The sequence below is a fragment of the Sinohyriopsis cumingii genome, chromosome 2 (genome assembly GCF_028554795.1).
Source record: "Sinohyriopsis cumingii isolate HCF-2022 chromosome 2, ASM2855479v2, whole genome shotgun sequence".
In the NCBI taxonomy this organism is placed as follows: domain Eukaryota; kingdom Metazoa; phylum Mollusca; class Bivalvia; order Unionida; family Unionidae; genus Sinohyriopsis; species Sinohyriopsis cumingii.
In genome coordinates this window covers 6367486-6395325 of record NC_142962.1, presented here as the reverse complement: position 1 = coordinate 6395325, position 27840 = coordinate 6367486, and the positions used below count along the sequence as shown (strand labels likewise).

The following is a 27840-nucleotide window of genomic DNA, read 5'->3' as shown; positions in this document are numbered from 1 at the left end:
CCATAACATGCGTTGGCTTCCAAGGCCATCAGAAGTCTCAAAAAGACTTAAACCTAATCTTAATCTGTCCAAAAGAGAATATTCTATCCAGACTGAACCAGTCCAGATGTCAGTGACATAACCATTCTAACTACTTTAGTGATGGAAGAATGTAGAAACTTAAGAGTACTGATTTTAGATTTTTAGCGTGTAGTTCTCTGAAAATAAGTGAGCTTAACATGTATTTCATTCATGTGTAACTGTGAAATTTACGATGCAATAGGTAAATAATTTTTATTACAGCATTTTCTGAATAAAACCAAGCGACTTCCGCCACCCCCAACTTTGGACTGTGTTTTCATGAAATGTCAATGTTTGCAAGTATACAATAGGTAAGTTATATTTTTTTTCTTTCAAGCTCTTAACGCATTTCACATCTTTCTAACTGGCATGGTAACTGTTGCAAATCAATTATATTTACAAATAAATGGAAGCAATCACTGGCTTGAGGCAGCCTAGTCATTGATCTAGAACATGTCAAAGTAAACTCTATTTTCTATTTAAATTCTCAAAGGAAGTAAATTAAATCTTTTACATTTCATGCTTAAGATGATATAAGATCCTACACAGGAATGAAGTGGAAACATTTGTTATTTTCTAACAAGAAAATGATTCATGGCTGAATTTTTTTTATAAGGTCAGCTTGGCGTGCCTTTGGGTGATTTGGGTTGCCTTTGGGTGATTTAGGTTGCCTTTGGGTGATTTGGCTTGCCCTTGGGTGATTTGGGTTTGTTCAAATATATGACAACATATCACAACAAAATTTCAAAAATAAGTAACATAAAATATGGGATACCTTCTGGATACCGCAATTATATATTTAATTTAGAAAAAAATATTTAAATTTTCAAAAAATTCTGCATAGTGATGTCTAGTACTGGGACATCATGCAGCAGACATGTGGCATGATGTCCCACCCAGTCACATTATACTGAACCAGGCCAACCAGTCCTATCACTAACCTCTTAATGCTGAGCACCAAACGAGGGAGCTGTTAGTACCATTTCTGTAAGTCTATGGTATGACTCTGCAGGGGTTCGAACCCACAACCTCCTGCATCCGATGCGGACATGCTAACCACTAGGCCACCAAAGCAGAAAAAAATATTTATTTTTTAAAATCTTTTCTGCATAAAAATATTTAAATTTTAAAAAATCCTTTTCGCAAAAACTTTTGGTAATAATAAATATTATAAGAAAAGCTATATATTAGTTGTTTTGCATTTAATGTCATATCTCAGCGCAAGATAGACTATACATGGCAGCTAGTAAAATTTGTAAAGGAAGACCCTGCAAAAACCCCAGTAAGAACCACTCACCCATGGGAAGCTACTAGCAGCTTTTTCATATACCCACATTGGCCAAGCATGAGACTTGAACCCACAAAGAAGTGAGATGGTAGTTGTCAATAAAGTATATCTTAGTAGACAGACATGACAAAAATTAAAAAGGTTTGAAATGAGGAATAGAGTGCAAAGAAAGAGGAGTGATGACAGATAAACAAACCATGATTTAGGAATAGCCCAAGTATATTTAACAATTTTCACCTTAAGATTGGTGACCAACATCTGGACAATCTTTGATAAGTCCACTTCTTTTGAGAGTCAGCAAGCTCTGCATGTTTCAAAAGACCAGAAAGTTTCATTGGCTGGCATAATGAGTAGAGAAAGTCTTCATACCCACTGCCTCAGACTACATTAGGCATAATGATTAGAAAAAGTCTTCATACCCACTGCCTTAGACTACATTAGGCATAATGATTAGAAAAAGTCTTCATACCCACTGCCTTAGACTACATTAGGCATAATGATTAGAGAAAGTCTTCATACCCACTGCCTTAGACTACATTAGGCATAATGATTAGAAAAAGTCTTCATACCCACTGCCTTAGACTACATTAGGCATAATGATTAGAAAAAGTCTTCATACCCACTGCCTTAGACTACATTAGGCATAATGATTAGAAAAAGTCTTCATACCCACTGCCTTAGACTACATTACGCATAATGATTAGAAAAAGTCTTCATACCCACTGCCTCAGACTACATTAGGCATAACGACTAGAGAAAGTCTTCATACCCACTGCCTCAGACTACATTAGGCATAACGACTAGAGAAAGTCTTCATACATACCCACTGCCTCAGACTACATTAGGCATAATGATTAGAAAAAGTCTTCATACCCACTGCCTTAGACTACATTACGCATAATGATTAGAAAAAGTCTTCATACCCACTGCCTCAGACTACATTAGGCATAATGATTAGAGAAAGTCTTCATACCCACTGCCTTAGACTACATTAGGCATAATGATTAGAGAAAGTCTTCATACCCACTGCCTTAGACTACATTAGGCATAATGATTAGAAAAAGTCTTCATACCCACTGCCTTAGACTACATTAGGCATAATGATTAGAGAAAGTCTTCATACCCACTGCCTCAGACTACATTAGGCATAATGATTAGAGAAAGTCTTCATACCCACTGCCTCAGACTACATTAGGCATAATGATTAGAAAAAGTCTTCATACCCACTGCCTTAGACTACATTAGGCATAATGATTAGAAAAAGTCTTCATACCCACTGCCTTAGACTACATTAGGCATAATGATTAGAAAAAGTCTTCATACCCACTGCCTCAGACTACATTAGGCATAACGACTAGAGAAAGTCTTCATACCCACTGCCTTAGACTACATTAGGCATAATGATTAGAAAAAGTCTTCATAGCCACTGCCTTAGACTACATTAGGCATAATGATTAGAAAAAGTCTTCATACCCACTGCCTTAGATTACATTAGGCATAATGATTAGAAAAAGTCTTCATACCCACTGCCTTAGACTACATTAGGCATAATGATTAGAAAAAGTCTTCATACCCACTGCCTTAGACTACATTAGGCATAACGACTAGAGAAAGTCTTCATACCCACTGCCTTAGACTACATTAGGCATAACGACTAGAGAAAGTCTTCATACCCACTGCCTTAGACTACATTAGGCATAACGACTAGAGAAAGTCTTCATACCCACTGCCTTAGACTACATTAGGCATAACGACTAGAGAAAGTCTTCATACCCACTGCCTTAGACTACATTAGGTCCAGAAAGTCAGCCAATCCAGTATATTTACAAATATTATAATTTAACTACAACTGATAACAAGTTAAAACAATTTTTCAAAACCTGCTTCAAATAGTAAGCTGTAACAAAATGTTTGAACGAGAAAATGCATGATTAACTGTCACAGAATGAGAACATGCATGATTAACTGTCACAGAATGAGAACATGCATGATTAACAGTCACAGAATGAGAAAATGCATGATTAACTTCACAGAATGAGAAAATGCATGATTAACTGTCACAGAATGAGAACATGCATGATTAACTGTCACAGAATGAGAACATGCATGATTAACAGTCACAGAATGAGAAAATGCATGATTAACTGTCACAGAATGAGAACATGCATGATTAACTGTCACAGATTGAGAACATGCATGATTAACTGTCACAGAATGAGAACATGCATGATTAACTGTTACAGAATGAGAACATGCATGATTAACTGTCACAGAATGAGAACATGCATGATTAACTGTCACAGAATGAGAACATGCATGATTAACTGTCACAGAATGAGAACATGCATGATTAACTTTCACAGAATGAGAAAATGCATGATTAACTGTCACAACAAAATGTCTGAATGAGAAAATGCATGATTAACTGTCACAAAATAAGGCAGGAAACAACTTGGTTTTGCCTTACAACATTTTTGATCATTTTCGTCGTACATGCATGTTACCTAGGGTGGATAATTGTTTTTCTAGTTGACTGAGCTAATATGAATCTCGTCGCAAATCGCTTGTGGCGAAAGACACAAAAAAGCATGGCATGCATGTGTATTTTACCCTTGCTAATACTCATTTTCCTGTAGATTTAAGGCAAGTTTCTGTTCCAATTGACACACTGGTCTTTTGGGATCTTGGCAAGGAGTACATGTTCTCCATTTCATTCTACAGCCATAGGGGTATGTGTTACATTTTATTTTATTTGCAGATATGTGAAGCATATTCAGTTTTAATAATGGAGCAAGAAATGTTGCCTTTATCACAACGTGGATTTGAAATGTAGACTTGAAATGTTATGAACTTTTGAATTGTTGCAAGTTGCTATTATGAGTTTAATTTAGTAGCATGTGTTTATAATTTTAATTCCGTACCTCTTATTACGACCAGTTTGGTTTCATTTTAGCTCTGTGTGTGGGTTTATCAGGCTGGCTGTCTGGCTGTTTGTATGTCTGTCTGTATGGGGATGAAAGTATGTGCAACCATCAAGGCCATACAAGGATGTTAGTACTGATCTGTAAATTTGTGCGTATGGTGGATTCATGAAGGAGGTGTGTGGCCAATACAAGTGTGGGCTAACCCAAGAACTCAAGAGAAGTGAGGCTTGACAATGGAAGTGTGAACCAGGCAAAAATTTCTCTTTTAAAAGGTTTACAAGTATTTTAAATGAGTCATACGTTGTTATGAATCATATGTGCTGTACAAAATGAGGCATGAGTCATATGTTTATTACAACTGATCATGTTTGTTTCAATTGATTATGTGGTGTTTCAATTAAGTACATGGAACATATGTTGTGTTTCAATTGAGTACATTTGAGAACAATTGAGTTACACCTATTTGCATGACATTATTTGAATCTTACCTTTATTGCATGAGATTATATGAATCATGTCTTGGTTTTACTGTATCATGTGTCTACAATTTTTGAATATACGAATCACATTTTTGTTTCCCCATTTTTGAATAACTGTATGAATTATTTTTTTGTATGTCATAAGGTTTCATGTCATAAATTCATTTACATATAACAAATGTTTGTGTGAAGTAACTGAATGAGTCATATGTTTAGAGCTTGAAAGAATCACACGGTATATTTTGTAGAGAATATATATATATTTGTTACTTCATTTCATAAACTTTCATCTTTCGTCACATTGTTCTTGTGTTGTCATTTAATCCAGACATCCATTCAGGTCAAATCCTGTTAATTAACACTGGCTACAAGATGAAAGTGACAGTGTATCATAAAATAATGGATCAACTGATGAGTGATATTTCAAGCATTGATGTAACTGATGTGTGGAACATATAAACAATGAATAAATGTGTTGATGTCAAGTTCAAAGAGTGTAAAACTTGCAAAACATTAATCACTTATGAACTGATCATGACCTCTCTATCTCATTTTATGGGGACTTCCCACAGCAAGCAACTTGTAGTCTTGAGAATGACCTAGCCAAGTATGAGTTTGTTCTGGGTGATCAAGTGAACTTCCTAGCCAAGTATGAGTTTGTGAATTTCCTAGCCAAGTATGAGTTTGTGAATTTCCTAGCCAAGTATGAGTTTGTTCTGGGTCATCATGTGAATTTCCTAGCCAAGTATGAGTTTGTTCTGGGTCATCAAGTGAATTTCCTCTGAGAATGCTTTAAACAAGGTTTAGGTTTTAAACAAGGTTTAACCTAAGTTTTTTAAAAAAATTAAGGATTCATAAATATTGGGAAAATGAGAAGGGTGCAAAATATTTCTTTTTAAACTTAAAAAATAAAATAAAGAGATACTTCAGATCCATACAATATTTAAAGAAATTACTAAATATACATTTCAAGCTGTTGACTGTGCAATGCATCACCTCAAATTTGGCTAAATACAATAACTTTAGATGAAACATGGGGTCTGAAAGATACTATCAATTGCCTGCAAACGGTAATGTGCCATGCTGCACAGCAGACTAAGTTTACTCTTGTAAATGATCAGCATTAAAGTGGATGACTTATTTTGTAAAAATTTATTACGAGTCATGGGCCATGCATAAACTGATAATGATGTAAGCAAAATAATAAAGATTAGTAGTTTGTTAAAAGAAATACCTGTTATACTGTATGTTACATGACATTCAACAACACTTTAAACATTGTATGGTTCAGGAAATATGGCTGATTCTGGAGAAGTGACATCTTTGTCTCAGATACAAGTGTGTGTGTGTGTGTGTGTGTGTGTGTGCATGCAAGCGCACGTGTGTGAATTTTACAGTCAAGGCTATTTACAGAATTACCAATAAATCTGCCACACAATGCCTTATTTTTATTATGAAAATTGGGAGTAATTAGATCTACACGCCCTCTCTACATGATTTAAGTATTAACAAGCATGTCTTAAGAAGCCATCTTTGAGAAGTGAGGACAGTATTCTCCTAAGTTAGGTGATTGCTTGTTGGAGGTTCATTTCCACAATAAGCTGGTTCATCAGATTATGACAAATCAGCTGTTTAAGTTAGGTAACTGCTTAATACAAGGTGACATTTAATACAGTTTGACTGTAATTGACCTACACTTTTCCAACTGGCAGGGTCTGAAAGAGTGGGGCAACAGCGGTGTGAGGTAGAATGGTCTGCTTGTTTGGCTTGTATAGTCCACATGCAAGCTTGGCCAGCATCTGGAAATGAACAATAAGATAATAACACATCATGAATCTGGATCATGAATAAAACTTTAAAATGCCACAAGCATGCAACCGCTTTTTCTTTATTTTTGCCAACCTCACCCCAGTCTTGCTAAAGACAGATAATTCTGCCCCAAATGTAAGGGTTCAGCTTGGACCCTGACTTATTATGATTCAATGCATGTAAAGGCAATGCCAAGTTTTTGTATGATTATGATGACTTCTGGTAAAATTAATTCTGATAGCAGTAAAATTACAGTTCAGATCTAGCCACACTCATGTGCACGAAATGAAGGAAAAGTTCTGGCAAAACAGATTAACTAACTTGGGAGTTGGATATTTCAAAGTAAACATTCTGTGGATGCCAAAGGAAATAGAGGATGCCAGGCAGCAAAAATCAGTACAGCAGAAAAATCCCTGACATTTTATTCTTTCTCTCCCTTACAATCAATAAGGTTTATAATGCCCATATCAAAAGTAATAAACAAAATAAAACATTTTTTGTCAAATGAGCACCTACCTATCAGTAAACAGCCAGTAACAATTAAAATCCATGGAGACTTCCTTCAATGTTTTCTAGCCAAAATAATAAGCATAAAGATAAGTTTTTCTCATAAATTATCTGCACTTCTTCGTCTCTTCAACTCTGCTGCCATTTACAGTATCATTGTTTCTTTTTACTTACACTGTTTATTGCATTGAGAAACTATATATTTCCACCTTTCAATCATGATTAAGCCAAAGCACTTGTCTCCATACCTGTATCCATATACAAACTCCCAGTAAAATTTTTTTCACCAATTTATAATTATCACAAAAACAATAAACCCTCATAATTCTGTAAAATCTGAAATCTGTTTACTCAAGACAGAAGGAGTTAAAAGTCTGCTTGCCAAGATGGAAATTAGATAAGAGTGGCCTCCACTTAGTGTTACTATTGCCAAAAATCATGTCAGTTTTCAGTTACCCCTGACGTGGATGTGCATGGACTTCCATGGATTTAACTGAAGGGAGGGTATGATATTGTGTGCCTTTAGAATTATTGGGTAAATGGTATTAAAGAAACATTTTAAAATTGGTTTATTCTTCAAATATGTTACCTAATTATAATATGTAAGGACAATTATTAAGAAGCAAAGGAAGTTGCATCCTCTTACCCCACAATCAAACCTGACTCCATTCTCCTAGCACATGTGCAATAGCCGCTTTGACTCTCACACGAAATATGGGATAGTGTTAGCACATGATCAATAAGTGATAGAGACTTATATTTGCTCTGCAATTCCACAATGAAGTAGAAGTAGAGAAAACACGTCATTATGAATGCAGATTGACATGGGAAGGTAGCCTCTTGTGTTAACGCAAGTCATATTGAGTCCTTCTAGATGAATCAAAAGTTGGAGAATGACTCTTCAGACATCTATCCCACATCTTGAATGAGGTTAGTTAAAGATCATTCCTATGTTAGTGGTTACTTACCTGGACTCATGAGCAGACATGCATAATAAATTACCTGGTCTTGGATTCATTTCTTGTAGATTATACAGCTAATCCAATGAATCCAAGATGACACAAAGTGTAAACATCATGATTTCCTTGTATGAGAGGTAAGCTTAAGTGAGATCTCTCTTCTGATCAGCTCAGTCTGTTTTATATTCTACTTCAATGCTTTGAATGGGTCTTGCAATGTCCCAAAGACGAAACATCCAAAGACAGCAATTTCAATACAATGGACAAACTTCCCATAATTGGGGGCACATTCTGAAGTCAAAACAGAGGACATCATGCAAGAAACTGAAACACTGTGGCAGAACTGAATTAAGTTTAGGTCAACCAATAAGGTGTAAATCTTACTGATTCTTCATGCTGTAGCTGAAGTGACTAGGAAGTGGGCATTATATTAAAGACGAGTTAGGGTGGATCCAGAAAGTAATTCAAAGGGTCCCTTGTTCAGCCACACCAGAATCGTAGGCAAGTTAAATTTCTGATAAAAAGCACAGGCCATCATTTGAGAGAAGACAAACTTGACATGAAAGTTGAAAAAGTCTTTGTTCTAGCCAATATACTGCATTCTATGACAGAAAAATCTGTTTGAATTTGTGGAATGGTAGCCTTTGAATGTGATTAGTGCAAACATCTTCTCCTTGAAAAGTCAGAGGATAACCAAGGTTTTAAGGAAGACATATGACTGCTCGCATCATTGGGAAAACTCTCCACTTCCTTTCATAAGTTTTGAAATGGGTGGATCTCCTTCAGCATGTAATTATGTCCACCGCTTGTTCAGAGTAGTATTTCTATCTGAGTACTCGTCTGAGTACTCGTACCAGTTGTGCAGGTTCACCATCTCTCTGGAGAACTTTCATGTGCAGTTGTTTCAGCAGTTCAAAAGTAAGGATTTTCCTGGGAATCTCATTGATTAATTCAGGAAGTCACTGATCCTTGATTTTTCCTGCTTTGGTAGCAATCAAGATGAATTAGATTCCCTTGCTTTCAGCTCGACTTTGTGAATCAAGATGATCAGGGAAAAGATGTAGGCAATTTGTTAATATTTCAGACCTCATGATTTTTAACTGCTGGATCCATTAAAATCCAAATAATGTGCTCCTTGTTAATTAACTCACATAAACTTTCAAAATATTTTTGGAAGTATTCCTATATGCTGGTCATATCTGATGGAACTGATATTAAAATGCCCATATTATCCAGATTATAAACTGGAAGTTTCTAATAAAAAAAAATCATATTCAGGCTTAGAAAATAACTATTTTAATTGAAACTTCTACAAGGTATTGTCACTGTACTTGTACTTAAGATGTACACTGCCACAGGTGAAATTGCCTAAGTGATTCTCTTTAAACAGTGCTATGTGACCTCTATATCAGGGATCAAACCCCAGTCATTTTTGGGAACAACTATTCCGTTTAATGGGTAAAGAGGTAACAGTCATTCCCTAAAAGAATGAAGAAAGAATAAATCAAATAAGTGAAATACTGGTTAAAATTATGATGAGAAATTACTGTTTGCACAACTGCATGGCAAAAACAGGGACTGGCATGTATGATTAAATCAGCAAATCCCAACAACTTCGGTTCCAAGGTGAAGTGTTAATCTATAATATATGTAACATAGCCCAGCATTACAATGACAAGTGGGACGGGTGGGTAATGACAGCTGAAATGGTATTGCAATAAAAATGATCTGTATACCAATATGTATCTATGTGTATTGCAATCAAGCTAATCATTTTTGAAAACCAATATGATACTATTTGGTGTGATTTGTTGAGCATGACATTCATGATGTTGGTGCATGAGAGCGAGGCAAGATGATAAGCAGTACTTCCAGAATAGCTCCAGCTATCAAATCATCTACTAAATACCACTAATGACATAAATTTCACTATACTATACATCATACTTTTTATTTATGTATTCCCGAATGTCATGCAGAGTATACCTGCAGTCAACAAGCATCCTTGCATTTTATTGTTTTTAAGAGCAACTCACCTTAAAGAAAATGAGAAAACCCTTTTATGTTCATTCTCTGTGAAATAGACAATAATTATACTTTAAGTCTAATATAATCAAGAACTCCTTTTATACACCATCACAACAAATCTTCAATACGGATGTTCTAATGTAAAGACCAATTCAATTTACCTTATTGTGAGCGATACCAGCAGAACATCGGAAGCCAGTTTCTGCAAAGACTGCTGCTCTCATCTCCTCTGCTATTATACCACCAACTGCAAGCCTTGTCTCATGAATATTCATATCTTCATTGTCCAAAATAGTTTCTACCCAATCAAACACACCCTTACTTCGAACCTCTAAAATGAAAAAGCGAATCATGGCAACTGCAAAATAATTTCTGCACTGAAATAACACATACAGAGAGGTGCCAATAGTAAAGTAATAAAATAATGGATATACATAAGATTCTAAGTTATAGTTTTTTATTGTTTTACAGATAAAGAACATATTTCTTTTCATGAAAGGTTTACAAAGAAATCTAAAGATATTCTACAGCAGAATGTATTGACAGGGCAAATGAATTCATTTAGAGATATATCTTTCAATCATCTTTCTTTTTAAGAGACTAGATCCTAAAGAATAGCAAATTTTACCCATGTAACACTTGTATTTACCTGCCATATTCTGATCCTCTTTAGCTTTATCATATCCTACAATATAAGTGTTTGGTAATTTATCTGGAGTAATTCCCCCTGATTTCAGACTCTTCAGTCTCTCCTCAACCTCTGCTGTGAGATCAATATAGGCCTCATCTATGCTGGCCCTCTCCACACAGCCACTGAACTTACTTAGGACCTCAATTACCTCAGCACCTGCCTCTCGATATCTGAAAAGTATAATGAAATATGAACTAAAATTCTGCATTTGCAAATCATATATATCCCCATGTTTTCAATTCTGAAATTGACTCAAAGGTTCGAACATCTTCTGTAGCTTCCTGTACATGTTGAGATGGATAAGTGTATCTGTCTTTTCATACTCAGCAGGGACTCCGAGTGACCGAAAGCACTCACTTATGGATCACTGCCATCACACCTCTGTCTGCATTGGTTTGAGTCTCAGTCTCAGTCAATGTAGGTACGTGAGAAAGCTTGCCAGTAGCTTCTTGTGGGTCGGTTGTTCTTTCCAGGATTTCCCCCGGTTCTTCCTCGACCATGTATAATGGCCGCCATGTATAGCCTATCTTGTGCTGAAAATGGCATTAAACCCTAGAACAAAAACATACTTAGTAAATATGGTTGCAAGATGGATTCCCCTTGGGGATTAAGGATGGATCCCAGGCCTAACATATTTTGCATGTAAAAATTTAACAAATTAACCCCGGCCAAAAACGCATTTAGCACTCATACAAAATTGCTTCTGGTGCAACTTATGATCATAAAATAAACCAAAATAATCATTTGAAAAACTAATCAACTTACCAAAAAGGTTCAACTTGACTTCAATAATTACACAATATTTATAGTCACATTAATTTGTTCTCCAATACTATTGATGCTGAATTTATTTCATGTGCATGTCAGTGTTCACATCCTAATTAAGCCACAATAATTTCTCAATTTTTACAGCAAATATATTATACTTCTCTCTTTTCATAACAAATCTGTAAAATGAACACACAAGTACATCAACTATATACAAATAATCCCATACATTCACTTGTCTTTTTCTCCAGTGGACACAACCTGTTGATATGCCAGTTGAGCTCTTTTTGCAGCTTTGGCAAAGATTTCTTTAGCCTTCATGTTTGTCACCACTGACTTTTTTGGCTCAATGTGCAAGGGTTACACCTGTTTTCTCGTGCAAGAAATCTTTCTTCTTATAGTAATTAACTGCACGTTTTCCAGATGCCCTCTGGGATTCAATTTTTCTGTATCCAGCCTCTTTTGGAGGTGCCGTTCCAAACTCTTCCAATCGCAATTACCATAGATCAGAGGTCACAAAATGCCAGTCCTTTAGGGTTCAGTTTTCTTATAAACTGACCAACTAAATTTCCATCAACTTTTCACTCCAGCCGTTCCTATTTCCATATGTTTTTTAAACCTTTATCTAAACTTTTCGTGTCAAGGTCTCTCTCAACAACTTGGGATGCCATGTTTTGCAAACATGCTTCTTCTTTCCATTGCCATCAGTTACCATTACATGAAGATTCAATGGATGAATTTAAACCTTTGACCAATCAAAATACTCTTTATGAGAGTCGTGTGCTATTATATGGAACAAATAATTTACAAGGGTCGCTGCGGAATGGGAGTGGACAGACCGTTTTTTTAAAAAAGAATCAGAGATGATATAAAAAACAGACTATATCAAGAAAAATCTGATTCAAGTCAGGAGAAAAGCGGAATTCCACTAAAAAAACCGGAGAAATATCATGTCTGCTCAATAGTTTCTATGCTATGACCAAGGACTATGCTCCTGCTTGGGTGGTGGCGGGTAATAGGGAAAATCATGGTGGCATAACCCTGTAGTCCTAGTCTGATGTGATAACGTATTTGGATCATTCATCACACAGGCTTATTCTCAGGCATTTGAGCAAACAACTCAAGTTAATCGAAGTCTGTGTAAAAGAATACCTAGCCAATTCATAATATCCCTTAACTTCTGTGAAAGCTTGGCGACAGTCATGGATCCTAATGCAAGATGCCATAATCCCCACCTACCCTTATTTGTATTAGAAAATAATTTCTAATGTCTCAAAAATTTTGAAATTTTGCAAACATCACTTTGATGCAAACAAAGAAAATTTCTAATATTAAGTAAAGTCAAGGTATTATACTACACTAATAAAAGTTTGTATTTACCATGTTTTCACACAGTCTGTGAGACCAGCCTGTATTTACTATGGTCTTATAGTCTGTGAGACCAGCTTGTATTTACCTTGCTGACTTATGGTCTGTGAGACCAGCTTGTATTTATCTTGCTGACTTATGGTCTGTGAGACCAGCTTGTATTTATCACGGTCTTATAGTCTGTGAGACTAGCTTGTATTTACCTTGATGACTTCTGGTCTGTGAGACCAGCTTGTATTTACCATGCTGTCTTATAGTCTGTGAGACTAGCTTGTATTTACCATGCTGTCTTATAGTCTGTGAGACTAGCTTGTATTTACCATGCTGTCTTATAATCTGTGAGACCAGCTTGTATTTATCATGCAGTCACATTGACTGTGAAACCAGCTTGTATTTACTACACACTGTCATATAGTCTGTGAAACCAGTAAATTTAGATTACAGAACATAACCACAAACACCACATCTAAGTTGATAGCTCTTCCACTAAGTATAGGTAGTAGTTAAATTAAAAGAATATATTTCGGGTGGCACTAACAAAAGGAAATCCCAATCGAGGGGTTACATTATTTCTCACTGGTGAAGCTCTGTCCAACCAAAGGCAAATAATGTTACTCAGAGACTTGGATTCCTTGCCTCAGTGTCAACACCAGCATTATTTTTCTCACCCGTTACCAACAATTTTTTTTACCAATCATTCTTATTTTATTCATATATATCTATTTTAGTTCATATTTAACTGATATTATTACACTCTTATTACTCTCTGAAGCTTCCAGTTGTCAATTTTAAATATTATATATTAATGTACCAACAAAATGTAAAACATGTTTAAATCTTTAAAGTTAACTGTTTCTACATTTAAGTCATATCCCTGCAGACTTTTTGGTAATTGTCAGCAACAACATAGCACCAGAAGGAGAGTCAGAGTATATCTTTGATGGATTGCAAGGGTTTGATGGCTTGCAAAGGTCTGATGGATTGCAAGGATTTGGTGGCTTGCAAAGGTCTGATGGATTGCAAGGCTTTGATGGATTGCAAGGCTTTGATGGATTGCAAGGCTCTGATGGATTGCAAGGCTTTGATGGCTTGCAAGGGTTTGATGGATTGCAAGGGTTTGTTGGATTGCAAGGCTCTGATGGATTGCAAGGCTTTGATGGCTTGCAAGGGTTTGATGGATTGCAAGGGTTTGTTGGATTGCAAGGCTTTGATGGATTGCAAGGCTTTGATGGATTGCAAGGGTTTGTTGGATTGCAAGGCTTTGATGGATAGCAAGGCCTTGATGGATTGCAAGGCTTTGATGGCTTGCAAGGCTTTGATGGATTGCAAGGCCTTGATGGATTGCAAGGCTTTGTTGGATTGCAAGGCTTTGATGGATTGCAAGGCTTTGATGGATTGCAAGGCCTTGATGGATTGCAAGGCTTTGATGGATTGCAAGGCCTTGATGGATTGCAAGGCTTTGATGGATTGCAAGGCTTTGATGGATTGCAAGGGTTTGATGGATTGCAAGGCTTTGATGGATTGCAAGGCTTTGATGGATTGCAAGGCTTTGATGGATTGCAAGGCCTTGATGGATTGCAAGGCCTTGATGGATTGCAAGGCTTTGATGGCTTGCAAGGCTCTGATGGATTGCAAGGTTTGATGGATTGCAAGGGTTTGTTGGATTGCAAGGCTTTGATGGATTGCAAGGGTTTGATATTTTATTAAAAAGAAACAATGCATAATAAAACACTCTTCTTTCGGTTTCATAGACGTTAATCCAAGCGGTCACTTTCTGCTTCTTTTCACTTGTGTTGACAAATCTATAATCATTGCACAGAGATAGGTTCATTTAAAAAAAATAAAGGTACTAATAAGAACGGCAATTACAACCGACGCAAAATACAAGGACAATAAGCTAACAAACCACACCCACATGACCTAATGAGAATGGACTTCATTCAGAGTCTCACTGACAGTTTCATAGTACATTTTCCAGAAAGCGACATCAAAAACATCAATGCCATGTTTAATGTTTCCCATTTCCCAAATGGAGTGGCTGTATTGTGTCAGTACATCAACAACGTGGGTGGGAAAGTAAAACCTGCAGTACTTCATGAAACAGAAAGAACTAAGAAATGAATTTCAGTAGATGAAAATGACCCTCTAGGGGGATGGCCAGCTAATCTTGACTAATCATGTGAGACACTGATCAGAGACTATCATGGCATCTTTATGTAGTTTGCTAAACTTGCAGTAATTGGATTGGCTATTCCAAAACCAGTGCATCAGTTGAGCATGGTTTCAGCACACAAAACTAAATAAAATCTCCTGGAAGAAACCGTTTCAAAGAAGACAGAGTTATAAGATTATAAGCAACAGAAACTCTTGATGTTTTCCATTTTAAAGGTAATTACATATTTCATTGAACTGGGACTTGAAAATCATTACTAATCTGAGTTGAAAAATAAATAGTTCAATATTGATATATTTCTTTGTTATGGAATTTACTGTTTTTTTGCATATCATTGGTGTTTTAATTTAATCTTTTCAAAACAAATTAATAACCACAGCTCGTTGTTGGGGACTGGCTTGGTTTGGAATTTGCTGGTTTCTATTCACGCAGTATATGAGAACACTTTAACATATTTCTTTTAAGTGAACTCTGAACTAAAGCTGTTAGTTATGTGTGGATTAAGCTGATGACTGGTAGTGAAGATATTAGAACGGGATTACACTATAGTTTGTTCCACAAAGCATAGCAAATTTTATCCTAACTCAGTTTGTTTTAGGTCAGCTTCATTAAATGTAGCAAAATGTAACTTGTTTTAAATCCTGTGTGAAACAAATTAGGTACTTTTAACTACATGTAATAATGCTGACCTGATAATTTACTGAGCTACAGATTGGATAAAATTTGTGATACTGTGTGGAAATGAACTATATAGTGTCATGATGTTGACTTGTGATGCTGTCCATTATAAGAACAGCTCCTGTTAAGGTAAGAAATTTATTCATTTTATTTTCTTATCCAAACATATTGTTCACAACACAACTTTCTACACTCTAAAAGAGTGATAAACCATGCACTGAAAAAATTAGTTGATTAGCATTTGTACTGGTAAAATCTGATCTTGTACTGACTTTTTTCATCCTTGGATGTAAGAGGTACCACAGTAGCACAACCCTAGTGGAAACACTGGAAGATAATGCATATATATATATATATATATATATATATATATATATATATATATATATATATATATATATATAGGACATTAGAGAAGGCTATCAAAATAGCAAAATTTTAGTAAATACATTCTTGTAATGACTTTTTCAAACTAGATCATGTTATGTAACTAACTTGGTAAGGTCTGCCTTTCCCCGCACCTCAGGCACTCGAACCAGCTGAATGCTTGGACATTTTGCTTTGGCATCATCTCCTCTCATGTTCCTTGTCACTCCACAGGCTCGTGCTTCATACCCCACAGCAATAATGCTGAAGTGAAGAGTAATTTCAAAATATTTACTATTTTATGGAGAAATGTCATGAATGTATCCTAATTTTTTTTAATAAACTTTGATTTTGGTTGTCAATAATTTATATTTAGTCCCAAAAACATACACAAGATGAACATAATCATACAAAACGGTACAAATTTCCAGGTGAGCAAATATTTTCAACCACTGGGTGGGTGGGTACATAGGTAAGTAGGTATGTATGTCTTTCTTTACAGAATTTAATGGCAAGCTGAAACAATCCTGGCTTTAGAGAGCTGATTAAAAGTTTAGTTCTACAAATTAAAAGCAGACAAAATGGGGGAAAAACTTTAGGAAGATATTAAACTATCCAAATACATGTAAATATGCATTGGAAAATGAGATAATTTAGTTAGCATCTGATTTCATTCTGGAAGACTGTCCAGAAATACAAGTTGCTTATAATGACAGATGGTAGTAAATAGTCTTATCTTGTTAATACATATTTCACTTTTCCAACCTTCAAGTTCAAATCTCAAAGCAGAAGACCAGGTCCATGTTTTTCCAAACACTGGAGGTCAAGTACAACACTATCAGACCTCTCATTATTACACAGTTCCAGGTAAGTACGGTTATGGATAGCATGTCTATTGGTGGTAATACAATTATACGGCTCATGTACTTCAATACATTGTAATCTCAGTATATAGCAATATACTCTATCGCTCTTAAAGAGAGTACCATAAATAAAAAGACTGCAAATTGAAAGCCTTGACCGAAAACTAGTGGTCCTGGAAGCAGCAACTCATTATGGTGAGCTCTCATGCTTGTATTATGCCTGAAGTTAAACCATGTATTATTAGTTATTAAAAGCTTACCATTTTTCAAAATATCTCCTTGAATTTAATGGACAAAATAGCTGCTGCAATTGATTCACAAAACTAATTTTGGTCAAAATCCAGGATCCACTGTTAGTGACTCAAGTTTTCTAATGAAAACCAATGGCTTTGAAAGATGCAGAATTAGGCAAAGATATCACTAATGAATCGCTCATAAACTCCTTTGATGAAACTGATGATACAAATTAAAACTGAGTTTCCACACAACTATAGATGCCAAGCTATAAACATACTTATCTGGAACCTAGCATAAAATTGTCTAAGTCTGTATTTCCTGTCTGGAATGTACAACACATTTGTTAGACGTAACAACCTTCCATACCGTTATACTGCCCCTTTCTATTTGATTCTACATACCTGTACACAGTAATAATTAAGGTTGAATGACAAATACATGGAGAATCCTTTCCTCCAATTCCATTACCATGAATTCCTTCAACATTTTTTTGGGACCAAAGAATAACTACAAAAATCAAATTTCTACACAATTTATTTGCATCCTAATGGTCTCTTCAACTCTGCTGCCACTTTTGACCATGTATAGCATAGTGAGCTGTTTTCTCTTCAATAACATTGGGAGTTTCTTTACATCAAGAAACTATTTTGTACAAACCAATCTATCATACTGGTGCTTATTAAGTACTTTTGTAAACAGTAATCTGCTGCACTCACAATACAACCAATCAAATAAGAGCTAATTGGAGTGGTCAACATTCTGCACATGCGACTTGATGATAAGTCACAAGATAGTTCAATTTAAAAAAAAACAGGAAAAATGTTTCTAATTAACATTTTGTGACTGCCATGACTCAGACACTATGAACAATATCAACAATTAGTAAAATCTAAGAATAGTATTAAGTTGTGTATAAAATAGAGGAAGCACTCTCACAAACTTTAAGTATAATTTTATCAGCAGGGTAAAAGCAAAATCAGATATGAAGTGTCTGATTGGTTCAAATAGCCACTAATGTAAGCCATCAGTGCATTAGCCCTTGATGGTTGTTCTGTGTAACAAGTGAGCAGGTGCAGCAGATTTCAGCAGTTTATTTTCCCTACCTGTGCAGAAAGAGAAAGTACCTGTGAAATTTTATCCCCCAAAATTCTGATTTTCCATAATTTTTATAATGTAATTCTAAATGTGGAATTTTCCAACAAATCTGTGATAATTCTACAAAATGTCTGGAATGACACATTTTCTGCACTAATTTAAAAGACAAATACTGATTAGAACCTGCCAACTGCAAAATATCAACATTCAAAATTAAAATCTACCCTCCTCCCTTCCATGTCTTGTATTGTACAACAGCACAAGGTTTCCCCTTCAGACTGGGATCTAAACGTTGCTCCACCTGAACATAGAAGCAGTCCATGTCAACAAGAGCCACAACTCTCTCCATTTTCTCAGTCTGAAATGAAGAGATTCAACTGTGATCAACTTTGTTATTAAATTTTTATGAAACACTAAATTAGTTTCATCCATAGTTCTACAATAAGATGCTGACAAATGTAGTTATAATGATACCAGGAAGCCACATCTTACTACCCTCGTAGATATTTTCCAATAGCTCTGTTCGGCCCACTTCATCAGCAGAATTAAAGGTCAACTTTCAAAATTACCTCATGCAGTTGGTAGTTCATAAGGATATAAGGATATAAATAGTTTAGAGTCCAAATATTTTACTAATTTTGTACTTACTTGGATACCATTTCCTGACTGAAGTACATGCTGGTACATTCAAGTATTTGTGTACGCATATGCTGGCATCTATTTCTACTGAAGTGCGAAGGTAGCTGAGAAATACAATCTTAGCTGGAACAAGTGGAAATTTTTCTCTAGCAAACAAATAAATCTATTCACACTAAAACTCAAGTGGGTTTAAAAGGGAGACACTATGACTGCCAGGTGGAAAAATGATCCTCATATGCAATTCGATCTGGGTTAGGCCATACTGATTAATGATGTTAATGTAGCTACAAGGCTACAGCTTTGTGTGTGACTTCAGATGGGGGCTTGGATATACAACTTAATCATGATACCTTGCAAGGCTACAGCATTACGTGTGACTTCAGATGGGGGCTTGGATATACAACTTAATCATGATACCTCGCAAGGCTACATGTTTCTATATTCATTTCAGCAGCAACAATCCATTTTCATCAACATGAAACGGATGCCAACATATGTTGATGGAAAAAAAACTTAGACTGCACAGGGATTTTACAAGGTCAAGAAAATGGTTGCAGTGTATTTTATGAGTAACAAAATCAGACTCTTAAGATATGCAACATGGACTGACATGTAACATATATTCTTAAAAATTGTCTCTAGCAAGGGGCATAACTCCTCTAAATGATGAAGTGGAATGCTTTAATTCCAACTCAAGCATATATATTGCATTTCTTGCTTTGCATTCACTTATCCCTGTTGTCACCCTAATAAAATAAAGACTTCTTTCTTCTTATGCTGACTGCCAGCAAAGTTCCGGGTTTCCATGAGAAGACATGACTAAACCCATAAAAGGCATCAAGGGTCAATGTTCATACGAAAATAAAATTGAAATATTTTCCATGGTTATTGAGCTACTCCAGTTACGAGCAACATCCCTTGCTAAGTTAATAAGTAATCATCAAGGGATAAAATTTTAGCCAAAACAGAGTTCACAAGATAAGATACCTAAAAGGCACATCTAGGTCTATCAGACAATGTTCATACAAAAAATTGCATTTGAACATATTCAACAGTTCGTGAGTAATGATGGCTACAAGGTTATACTGTTGTGGGCAGTGGTACCCTTTACCTTCATTTGTGCATCAGACACCACAATTTTAATCTGACCCCCAGTTCTAACACCAAGAGTTGGGTCATTTTTGCTCAGACAAGACAAAATCTTTCAAATGCATATCTACAAGTCGAACAAAAAACATCCTTTGCTATGAGCTGCCAATGACTTGTCAGGTCACATGAATAATATACTTATGCTTTGTTTTAATATGGCTATTCAAAAATATGGACCATTACACAATCTTTTACATTAAGGAACAATAAATTTGTAAAATTGTCCCTTGCATCATATACAGATTCAGATCGTCATGTATTTCTGAGCGTCCATTTTATTTTGTTGGTATCACATAACATGTAGCTCATGATACAATTTTCTGAAGTTTTCTTGACAGTAATTTCATGCTTTGTTAGTAAAGAAAATGCTTAGAGTTCATCTAAATCCCATAAGTTTATACATGATGCATAATAATGACCAACAAACATTTAATTGCTTAATACTTTCATACCCATTCAAAATACCTTTATTATACCATTATGTCAATGAAATGAAACCCTTAGTACAACTTGTTTGTTGTTGACCATCAAATGAATAAAATCAGGTGACTTCTTATCTCTGTCAACATGGCATTTTTATTCCTAAAAATGCTCATTAATGAAATAATTATAAATTTCACTGCTGAATTTAATGACATTTTTCTTTTTTCTTTCTTTTCTTATTTCCAGTTTTGAATAAGGAAAAACTTTAATCAAATATATTGGAATCAATATTTTTTAAATGATCTTATTTACATTAACATTTAGGTAATTTTCGAAACAGGAGTATAAAATGTTTCTAACCGTATCATAAATTCATTACATGCAGTCTGCGTGATTTTCTTAGTGGCAGAAAACCGCATCACTATTATGACTAAGAAGCTTTAATAAAAAGTATGAATAGCACAGAACTCGCCCCAAGGAGAACTCGCCCTGGGAGAACTCATCCCAGGTATCAGGAGAAGTCACCCCATGGTGGTTGGAGAAGTCACCCCACTTTGCCTGAAGAAGTTGCCCCAAGGATCATATAAAGTAATTCTGAGATGCCACCACATGGTTATTAAGGCTTTATTTATTGTTGGGTTTTTTTCAACTTAATAACTTATTAAATCTATACAATTTGCAATTTTTCAACTTTTCCATTTGGTCAACTCCAATTCTGTACTTAACGAAAAATAAGTGCAAATGCATTACTGACGCCTACTCAGGAAATGCAGTCGCTACCAAGTTCATCATCATGGCTAATGCGCAGAATTCGGATGGTTTCTGAAAGATCACTTGTACTACACCCATCATTTAGTTTATTTCTTCTTTTTTGTCAGTGTTCATAATTTTATTATTTCTCAATAATAAACTATTTCAAGTTGAATGAGAAGTTTAAAAAATATTTCACTACTAAATTACTGATGCAAAATAAACAAAATGACGTCATTTTATTATATATAAAAACACCATGATCATGCATACTAGCGGGATTTTGTTACCTTAAATGCATATTTGAACTGCTCGATGTACTTGGGACATAATGAGAAGATCATTTTTAAAAACAAATTTAAATGTCACATTTACATCCTGGACTTAACTGAATATTTCACATGGTCTGAATCAGCTTGGCAGTTTGGAGAATCAGCCAGGAATCGGTGCCAATTCACTATGTAATTTGTACCGATTCAGCCTGGTCCAAGTTTGAGATTAATTCTTTGACATAATCATCTTGATTCATAATAATAATAGTGTTTGACTTATCATCCTTTTTAATCACTATACTGTCGTCATTTATAAGATTATATAAAGACTTAATTTTGTCCTTAGAAATATTACTATGATATTGCTTTTTATGATTACCAGTTAATATCTCTTCTATGAATCACGTAAAAGATGATTTAATTCTGTTAAAAAATAGCTTATCTGGGTAACAAGTTCTGGGGTGACTTCTCCAACCAATTGGGGTGACTTCTCCAGATACGTTGAGGCGAGTTCTCCGCATACCAAAAAGTATACATACATGTAAAAGAAAAGAAACTACTGATTCATATTAAGAGCATTGTTGTCATTTCCTATTTATTGATGTGGACCCTTCTCTAACCACCACCCATGATGAAGTCGACCAGTTTTGAGGCGAGCACCTTGGTCCGCGGCCATTTCCTGTGATCGTACATTTCTTTTCTCATCTCTTATAATGGCAGCGATTGACGCTGTGATTAACCGCTCCGAAACAGATGACTATCAACAAAGAAAAGCAAAACGTGGTACTCATATATAAACTGTCACGGAACAAATGTCTGCAGTCATTAATAGGTTTAAGTTTTGAGTTCCAGTACATGTACAATGATAATTCAGAGTATAAATAAACGTTTATGAAAACGTACAATTTTTACGAATTATTTCACGATTTCTTCTTATGGGCTCCGAAACCGAAACCGCGAAGATATATTAGCGAGAGCATACATTTGATGATAATAATATAACCTTTCTCAAATTAAGGCGTACGGTTAAATCATATATCTTTAGATTCACAGAGTCTAGCTCACTTTTTCTATGTACCAAATGCCTACTTTGTCAAGATTGAAATTCCCGGATATTTCGCCAAGAGTAATCTTATGTTTTATTCTTCGTAAGCGACTTTTTAGGCAACAGTGCAGTCCACCAGACTGATAAAGGGAAGTAACTAAAGATAATATCCTGCTATTAAGAGATCCAATGCACAGCGCTGAGACAGCAGTCCGTCCAAAAGAGCACAAGACTACCTCCAAACCCTCAGCTACCTAGGATGTGCAAGAAAAATGAAATAATACTTTAAAAAATACAACAAAACAAAAAAGTCGGTAATCGCCAAGGGAATCAAATCTTTCTCTCTTAATACAGACCAAGTAAGAGATATAAGAAATTTTAAAAAATAACCCGTTTTTAAAGAAAATAAAAAAGTTCGATTAATGGTTATGTTTGAAAATTTATGATAATTAAATATCTGAGTTTTGATGAGTTCTCTCTCTCTCTCGTGTAAGACAATAAGATAATGTAACGACGCAAGTGTTATCGAAAATTAAAAGTGAACAAATTCTAAGTAGACCACTTTTAAATATCAAGGTGCGGGGTGCAACATAAATATTTCTGAAATTAATGAAAAGCTCTTTATAATTTTTAATATGACATGCGCTAAATAGGTTCGAACTAAGGGATATATATATATATATATATATATATATATATATATATATATATATATATATATATATATATATATATATATATATATATATATATATATATATATATATATATATATATATATATATATATAAGTAGTGAATGGGGCCACCCTAGCGTCAATGGGAATTAGCATTACAGACCCCCCCCCCGGGCCACTCTAGCGTCAAGGGAAATTTAACATGGAGAAAAACCCTGGGCCACTCTAGCGTCAAGGAAAATTGAACATGGGAAAAAAACCTGGGCCACTCTAGCGTCAAGGGAAATTGAACATGGAGAAAAAACCCTGGGCCACTCTAGCGTCAAGGGAAATTGAACATGGAGAAAAAAAACCTGGGCCACTCTAGCGTCAAGGGGAATTGAACATGGGGAATAGAGTTTGGGCTTGTCTAGGGACAAGGGGAATTGAACATGGGGAATAGAGTTTGGGTCTGTCTAGGGACAAGGGGAATTTAACATGGGATTTTTTTTTAAAAAAAAAATTTAGAAAAAGGGTAGGCAATCGAAAGTCATTCTCTTTTCGAGACCTATGAGTGGCCCTGAAAAGGGCCTTTGGGTTTCTTCTGCTTCTAATTTTTTCTATTTCTCCACCAACTTCTTATTTTCTCTCCTACACTCTTTCTCTTCTTTTCTTCTTTTTTTTTCTCTTCTTTCTTCTTCTCCTCCTCTTCTTTCTTCCTCTTCTCATTTTCTTCTTCTTTTTCAATTTTTTCATTCCATCTTCTTATTCTTATCCTTTCCTCTTCATCCTCCTTCTCCTCCATTATTTCTTTCATCACAGCACTTATCATTTCCTTTACTTTACTTAAGTTGTTAATCTCCATCTTTACTCGATGGGGGCTATAAGAATAGTGATCTTCATTTAGTCTCACTAGCATTTGTTCCATCATGCCCAAATTGTCCAGGACGTCTTGCAATGTTTGCATTTTATCGAGGTGGTTTGAAGCCATCTTCTCTGTAGAATGGTTTGAACGACGAATACTGTGGGTTCTTATAGTGAAAGCGCGGACGTGATGGAAAACATCCCCCCAAGACATAAAATTGATATTACCTAGATCATGACCAAACAACGCGCGGACATGAAGGAAAACATCTCCTACTTTTCTCATTTCATATGATCTACTATCCACATACGTGAATCAGCAATAAACAAACCCCAAATCTACTATTTACACACGCAAATCATTTAAACGAAATCCATAATCTACTATCCACACAATCGTACGTGACCGGTTACAAAACCCTAACTATACTCTCCACATACGCTAACAAACAATAAACAAACCCATAATCTACTATTCGCACAAACGTACGTGAGCGCTTACAAACACAAACAAACAAGCACACAAACTCAAACACATACCCTCACACTAGGAAAAAAAGAGTCAGTGTTTATATTCACACGACTCTACATACACACACATTGGCAAATCGATTGTTATTTCTTTTCTAGAGTATTGGGTAGCCCTGAAAAGGGCTGTTTGTTTTTTTTTTCACTCCAGATGCACCTATCTAATGCTGGCACCTTCCAGGCCTGGCACCGCACACACATCTTCTTCCCCAGTCTCCTTTTACCTTTAATCTTGGGAGTGCAGAGGCGGGATAAGTGGCTTCAGAATCCCAATTTTCTGTCTCTGGGATTCTGAAATTTTCTCTCTCCTTTTCCTCCTCTTCTTTTTTTCTTCTTTCCTCCTCCTCTTTCATCCTTGCCTCTTCGACAATGGCCTCCGCGGCCAATTCATTTAGTATGCGCCTGGCATATTCCAGGTGCATCTGGAGTTCTAGCAGTTTCACAATTCTGGTATTCGTTGTCTTGTCAACGAATGAACAGGGTAGCTAGACTGCCCAGCGAGTTTCAATTTATACTGAAAGTGCGGACGTCAAGGAAAACATCCCCTAAAACGAAATTGATCTTACCTAGATCATGACCAAACAACGCGCGGACCTAAAAGAAACACTCACTCACTTTTTTATACTACCCATCACTATTCTAAAAATTTTCATTAATCACTTCAATATACTATCCACATACGCAAAGCAATCCAATCAAACCCCAAATCTACTCTTCCACACCTCAAACAGCAAAAAAAACCATGATTTTAATCTACTATCCACACCAACTTACGTGAGCACTTACAAACACACAATCTTATACACAAACACATACCCTCACACTATAAAAAAAGAGTCAGTGTTTATATTCACACTACTCTACCTACACACATTGGCAAATTGATTGTTATTTCTTTTCTAGAGTATTGGGTAGCCCTGAAAAGGGCTGGGGTTTTATTTGTTGTTTGCTATGGCAATCTTTTAGTTTCTAAGAATGCGTCGTTCTCTGAGGATAGACTTTCTGACGATAGGTCTGCTTCTTCGGAAAGAGAAGAAGAACTCTTTGGTGTCGATACGACAATCGACAAAGCCTCTGTCAAGTTCAGGCTCCTGCTGATCCTGCTGCTGCTGTTGTTGTTGTTGCTGTTGCTGCTGTCTCTGAAGTCTGTACTTCTCTGTCCATTCTTCTTTCTCCCTGTTCACTTCTTCTCTGAAGAGCTCTTCTATCAGGTCTTCAGTGACTTTTAACATTCTCACATTCTCTATCTCTTCTGGCTTCGGTATCAGACTGTGTCTGACCCTATGCAAATTCACGTAGGCTTCGTTTAGCTTAGCTAGTTTGGAGCACATCTTCGTAGGAGGATGAGTCGACAATGGATGGTTAGACTAGAAACTTCCCCGGTTCTTAAAGTCAAAGCGCGGACGTGAAGGAAAACATCCCTCCACGGTTTTCGAGCCGGAACGTTCAATGAGTGTCATGAGAGGGATAGTAAGAAGTCAAAGAGCATGAATCAACATTCTTATAGCCAAACAAAAGACAAAGGCATTTTTTTCAAAACACAACATTTTTTATTCAAAATCACTTAACACTAACCAACAACAACTCTAACATTTTTAACAATAATCCAACAATATAACATCAAACATTCTTTTTCAAATCACAAACATTTTTTTCAATTTACACATTATTTTGGACAGGGTTGGCAACGTTGTGAATGAAATTGTGATTTCCACTGTTGGAAGTCATTAGGCCATTGATGGACACTACGTTTCCTAGCTTGAGACAAAAGATAAGCATAATGGTCACAAAACCATCGATCTACTTTCACATCATTTCTAGAAGAAGAACGAGGATCAAAATGAGTCACTAAATGTTCTAAGGAATAGCCCAGGCTGCGATGATGCAGAAAATACACACAATATTGTCCACACACCAAGGAATCTGTACCTTGTAATTTCACATTATTGAATCGGGTGGTTTGAGCATTTCTTCTCATAAAGTCAATGATATCGTCTTCCAAAGGGGGCAATCCGTACGAATCGAAATATTCCACACATCCTTCTTGAGGAAAGTAAACGGCTACCCAGTGGGTTCCTGGGAGATGACTGTCGTCCGTGTTGATCACGTAAGCTAGATGGTCTTGAGGTTTGCGATGAGGGAGTTCATCTTTAGCACAGACGACAGGATTCCAAGAAGACGTATACGAACTGTGGTTCAAAAGGTAATAAAGTTCCCAGGTATCCATGTTTTGTTTATTTCTTCTTCACAGGTAATAATAAGTCATCAATTCGATCCTGATTTTTGCTTGAAAATGTCTGACAAATAACCGTTTCTTCGTTTCGTCTCCTCACTTTGATTCAGGAGAGCTTCGATGCGATCGATCTCTTGAGTGGTTAATGGTGGACAAGAATGTTCACGCAAGTCTTTATACCACTGGTGCAACACGTCTTCGTCCGAGATGAGACTCCAAGCATCGTCCAGATACTCGTCCAATTTTTCTTCTTGACTCAGCATCACGCATTTATCGTGTTGAATTTGACTGGGATGATCGTTTTGACATCCAATGCAATCTTTCTTGATCAATTCCGTCATTTTTTCGACCAAGTGTTTGGCAAAACAGGACACTAAATGGGCTTCTTGTTCTGGCCATCTTGACTTCATCATGATAACTTCTTCTTTTTCCATGGTCTCCTCACATTCCATGTCCAAAGTTTCTCCACTAGGTAAAGAGGGATAACAGTCTTCCATGGCTTCTAATAATCTAGAATGACTTCTCTCAAACTATTGATTTCTATCGTATTGTCGAATTCTGCATACAGGATGACGTTCAACGTTACATCAGGGTCTCGGTCTTTAAACTGAATTTCCACACGAGTCTGGCCGGATTTTATAGGGTGGAAATGTCCCTCGTCGCTGCCTTGGTCTGGAGTGAAATCAAAAGCCCACAAAGCATAACCTCCTGCATAATCGTCGTACGTAATACCGTGACTCGTGTTGCTTCCTAACTGACCGGTGGCTTCGTACAAGGACAAGTACGATCTCAAGTAATTCTTCTTGTCAAAGTTGGGTTCGAAAGGTCGGGTACACAAGGTCTTGCCATCGCGACTGACTTCGATCTTGGACACGCCAAAGTGTCGAAAGTAGAAAGGATTTTTAGCGATAGCTCCGTTGAAGGCTTCATTCTCGACCATACCAATGATTAAACGTTTGGGTAGTTGTCCTTGGAACAGATGATCTTCG

General features: G+C 36.1%; 1 protein-coding gene across 3 annotated transcripts in view; it reads right to left on the bottom strand.

Annotated features, from left to right (window-relative positions):
* The window catches only part of LOC149804286 (DNA polymerase eta-like), a 49620-nt gene extending 26916 nt beyond the window's left edge, over nt 1-22704 (bottom strand). The window contains exons 1-6 of one of the 3 annotated variants that reach the window (XM_089938428.1): nt 22430-22704; nt 18518-18651; nt 16228-16362; nt 10704-10915; nt 10216-10385; nt 6447-6550 (exon numbers count right to left, since the gene is read on the bottom strand). In XM_089938428.1, coding sequence (XP_089794554.1) covers nt 6447-6550; nt 10216-10385; nt 10704-10915; nt 16228-16362; nt 18518-18642 — 746 coding nt within the window. In that variant the 5' untranslated portion in view covers nt 18643-18651; nt 22430-22704. The remainder of the gene's footprint in view (nt 1-6446; nt 6551-10215; nt 10386-10703; nt 10916-16227; nt 16363-18517; nt 18652-22429) is intronic. The other 2 variants (XM_089938438.1, XM_089938433.1) reach the window with 2 other exon arrangements.
* Between the last annotated feature and the right edge of the window lie 5136 nt (nt 22705-27840).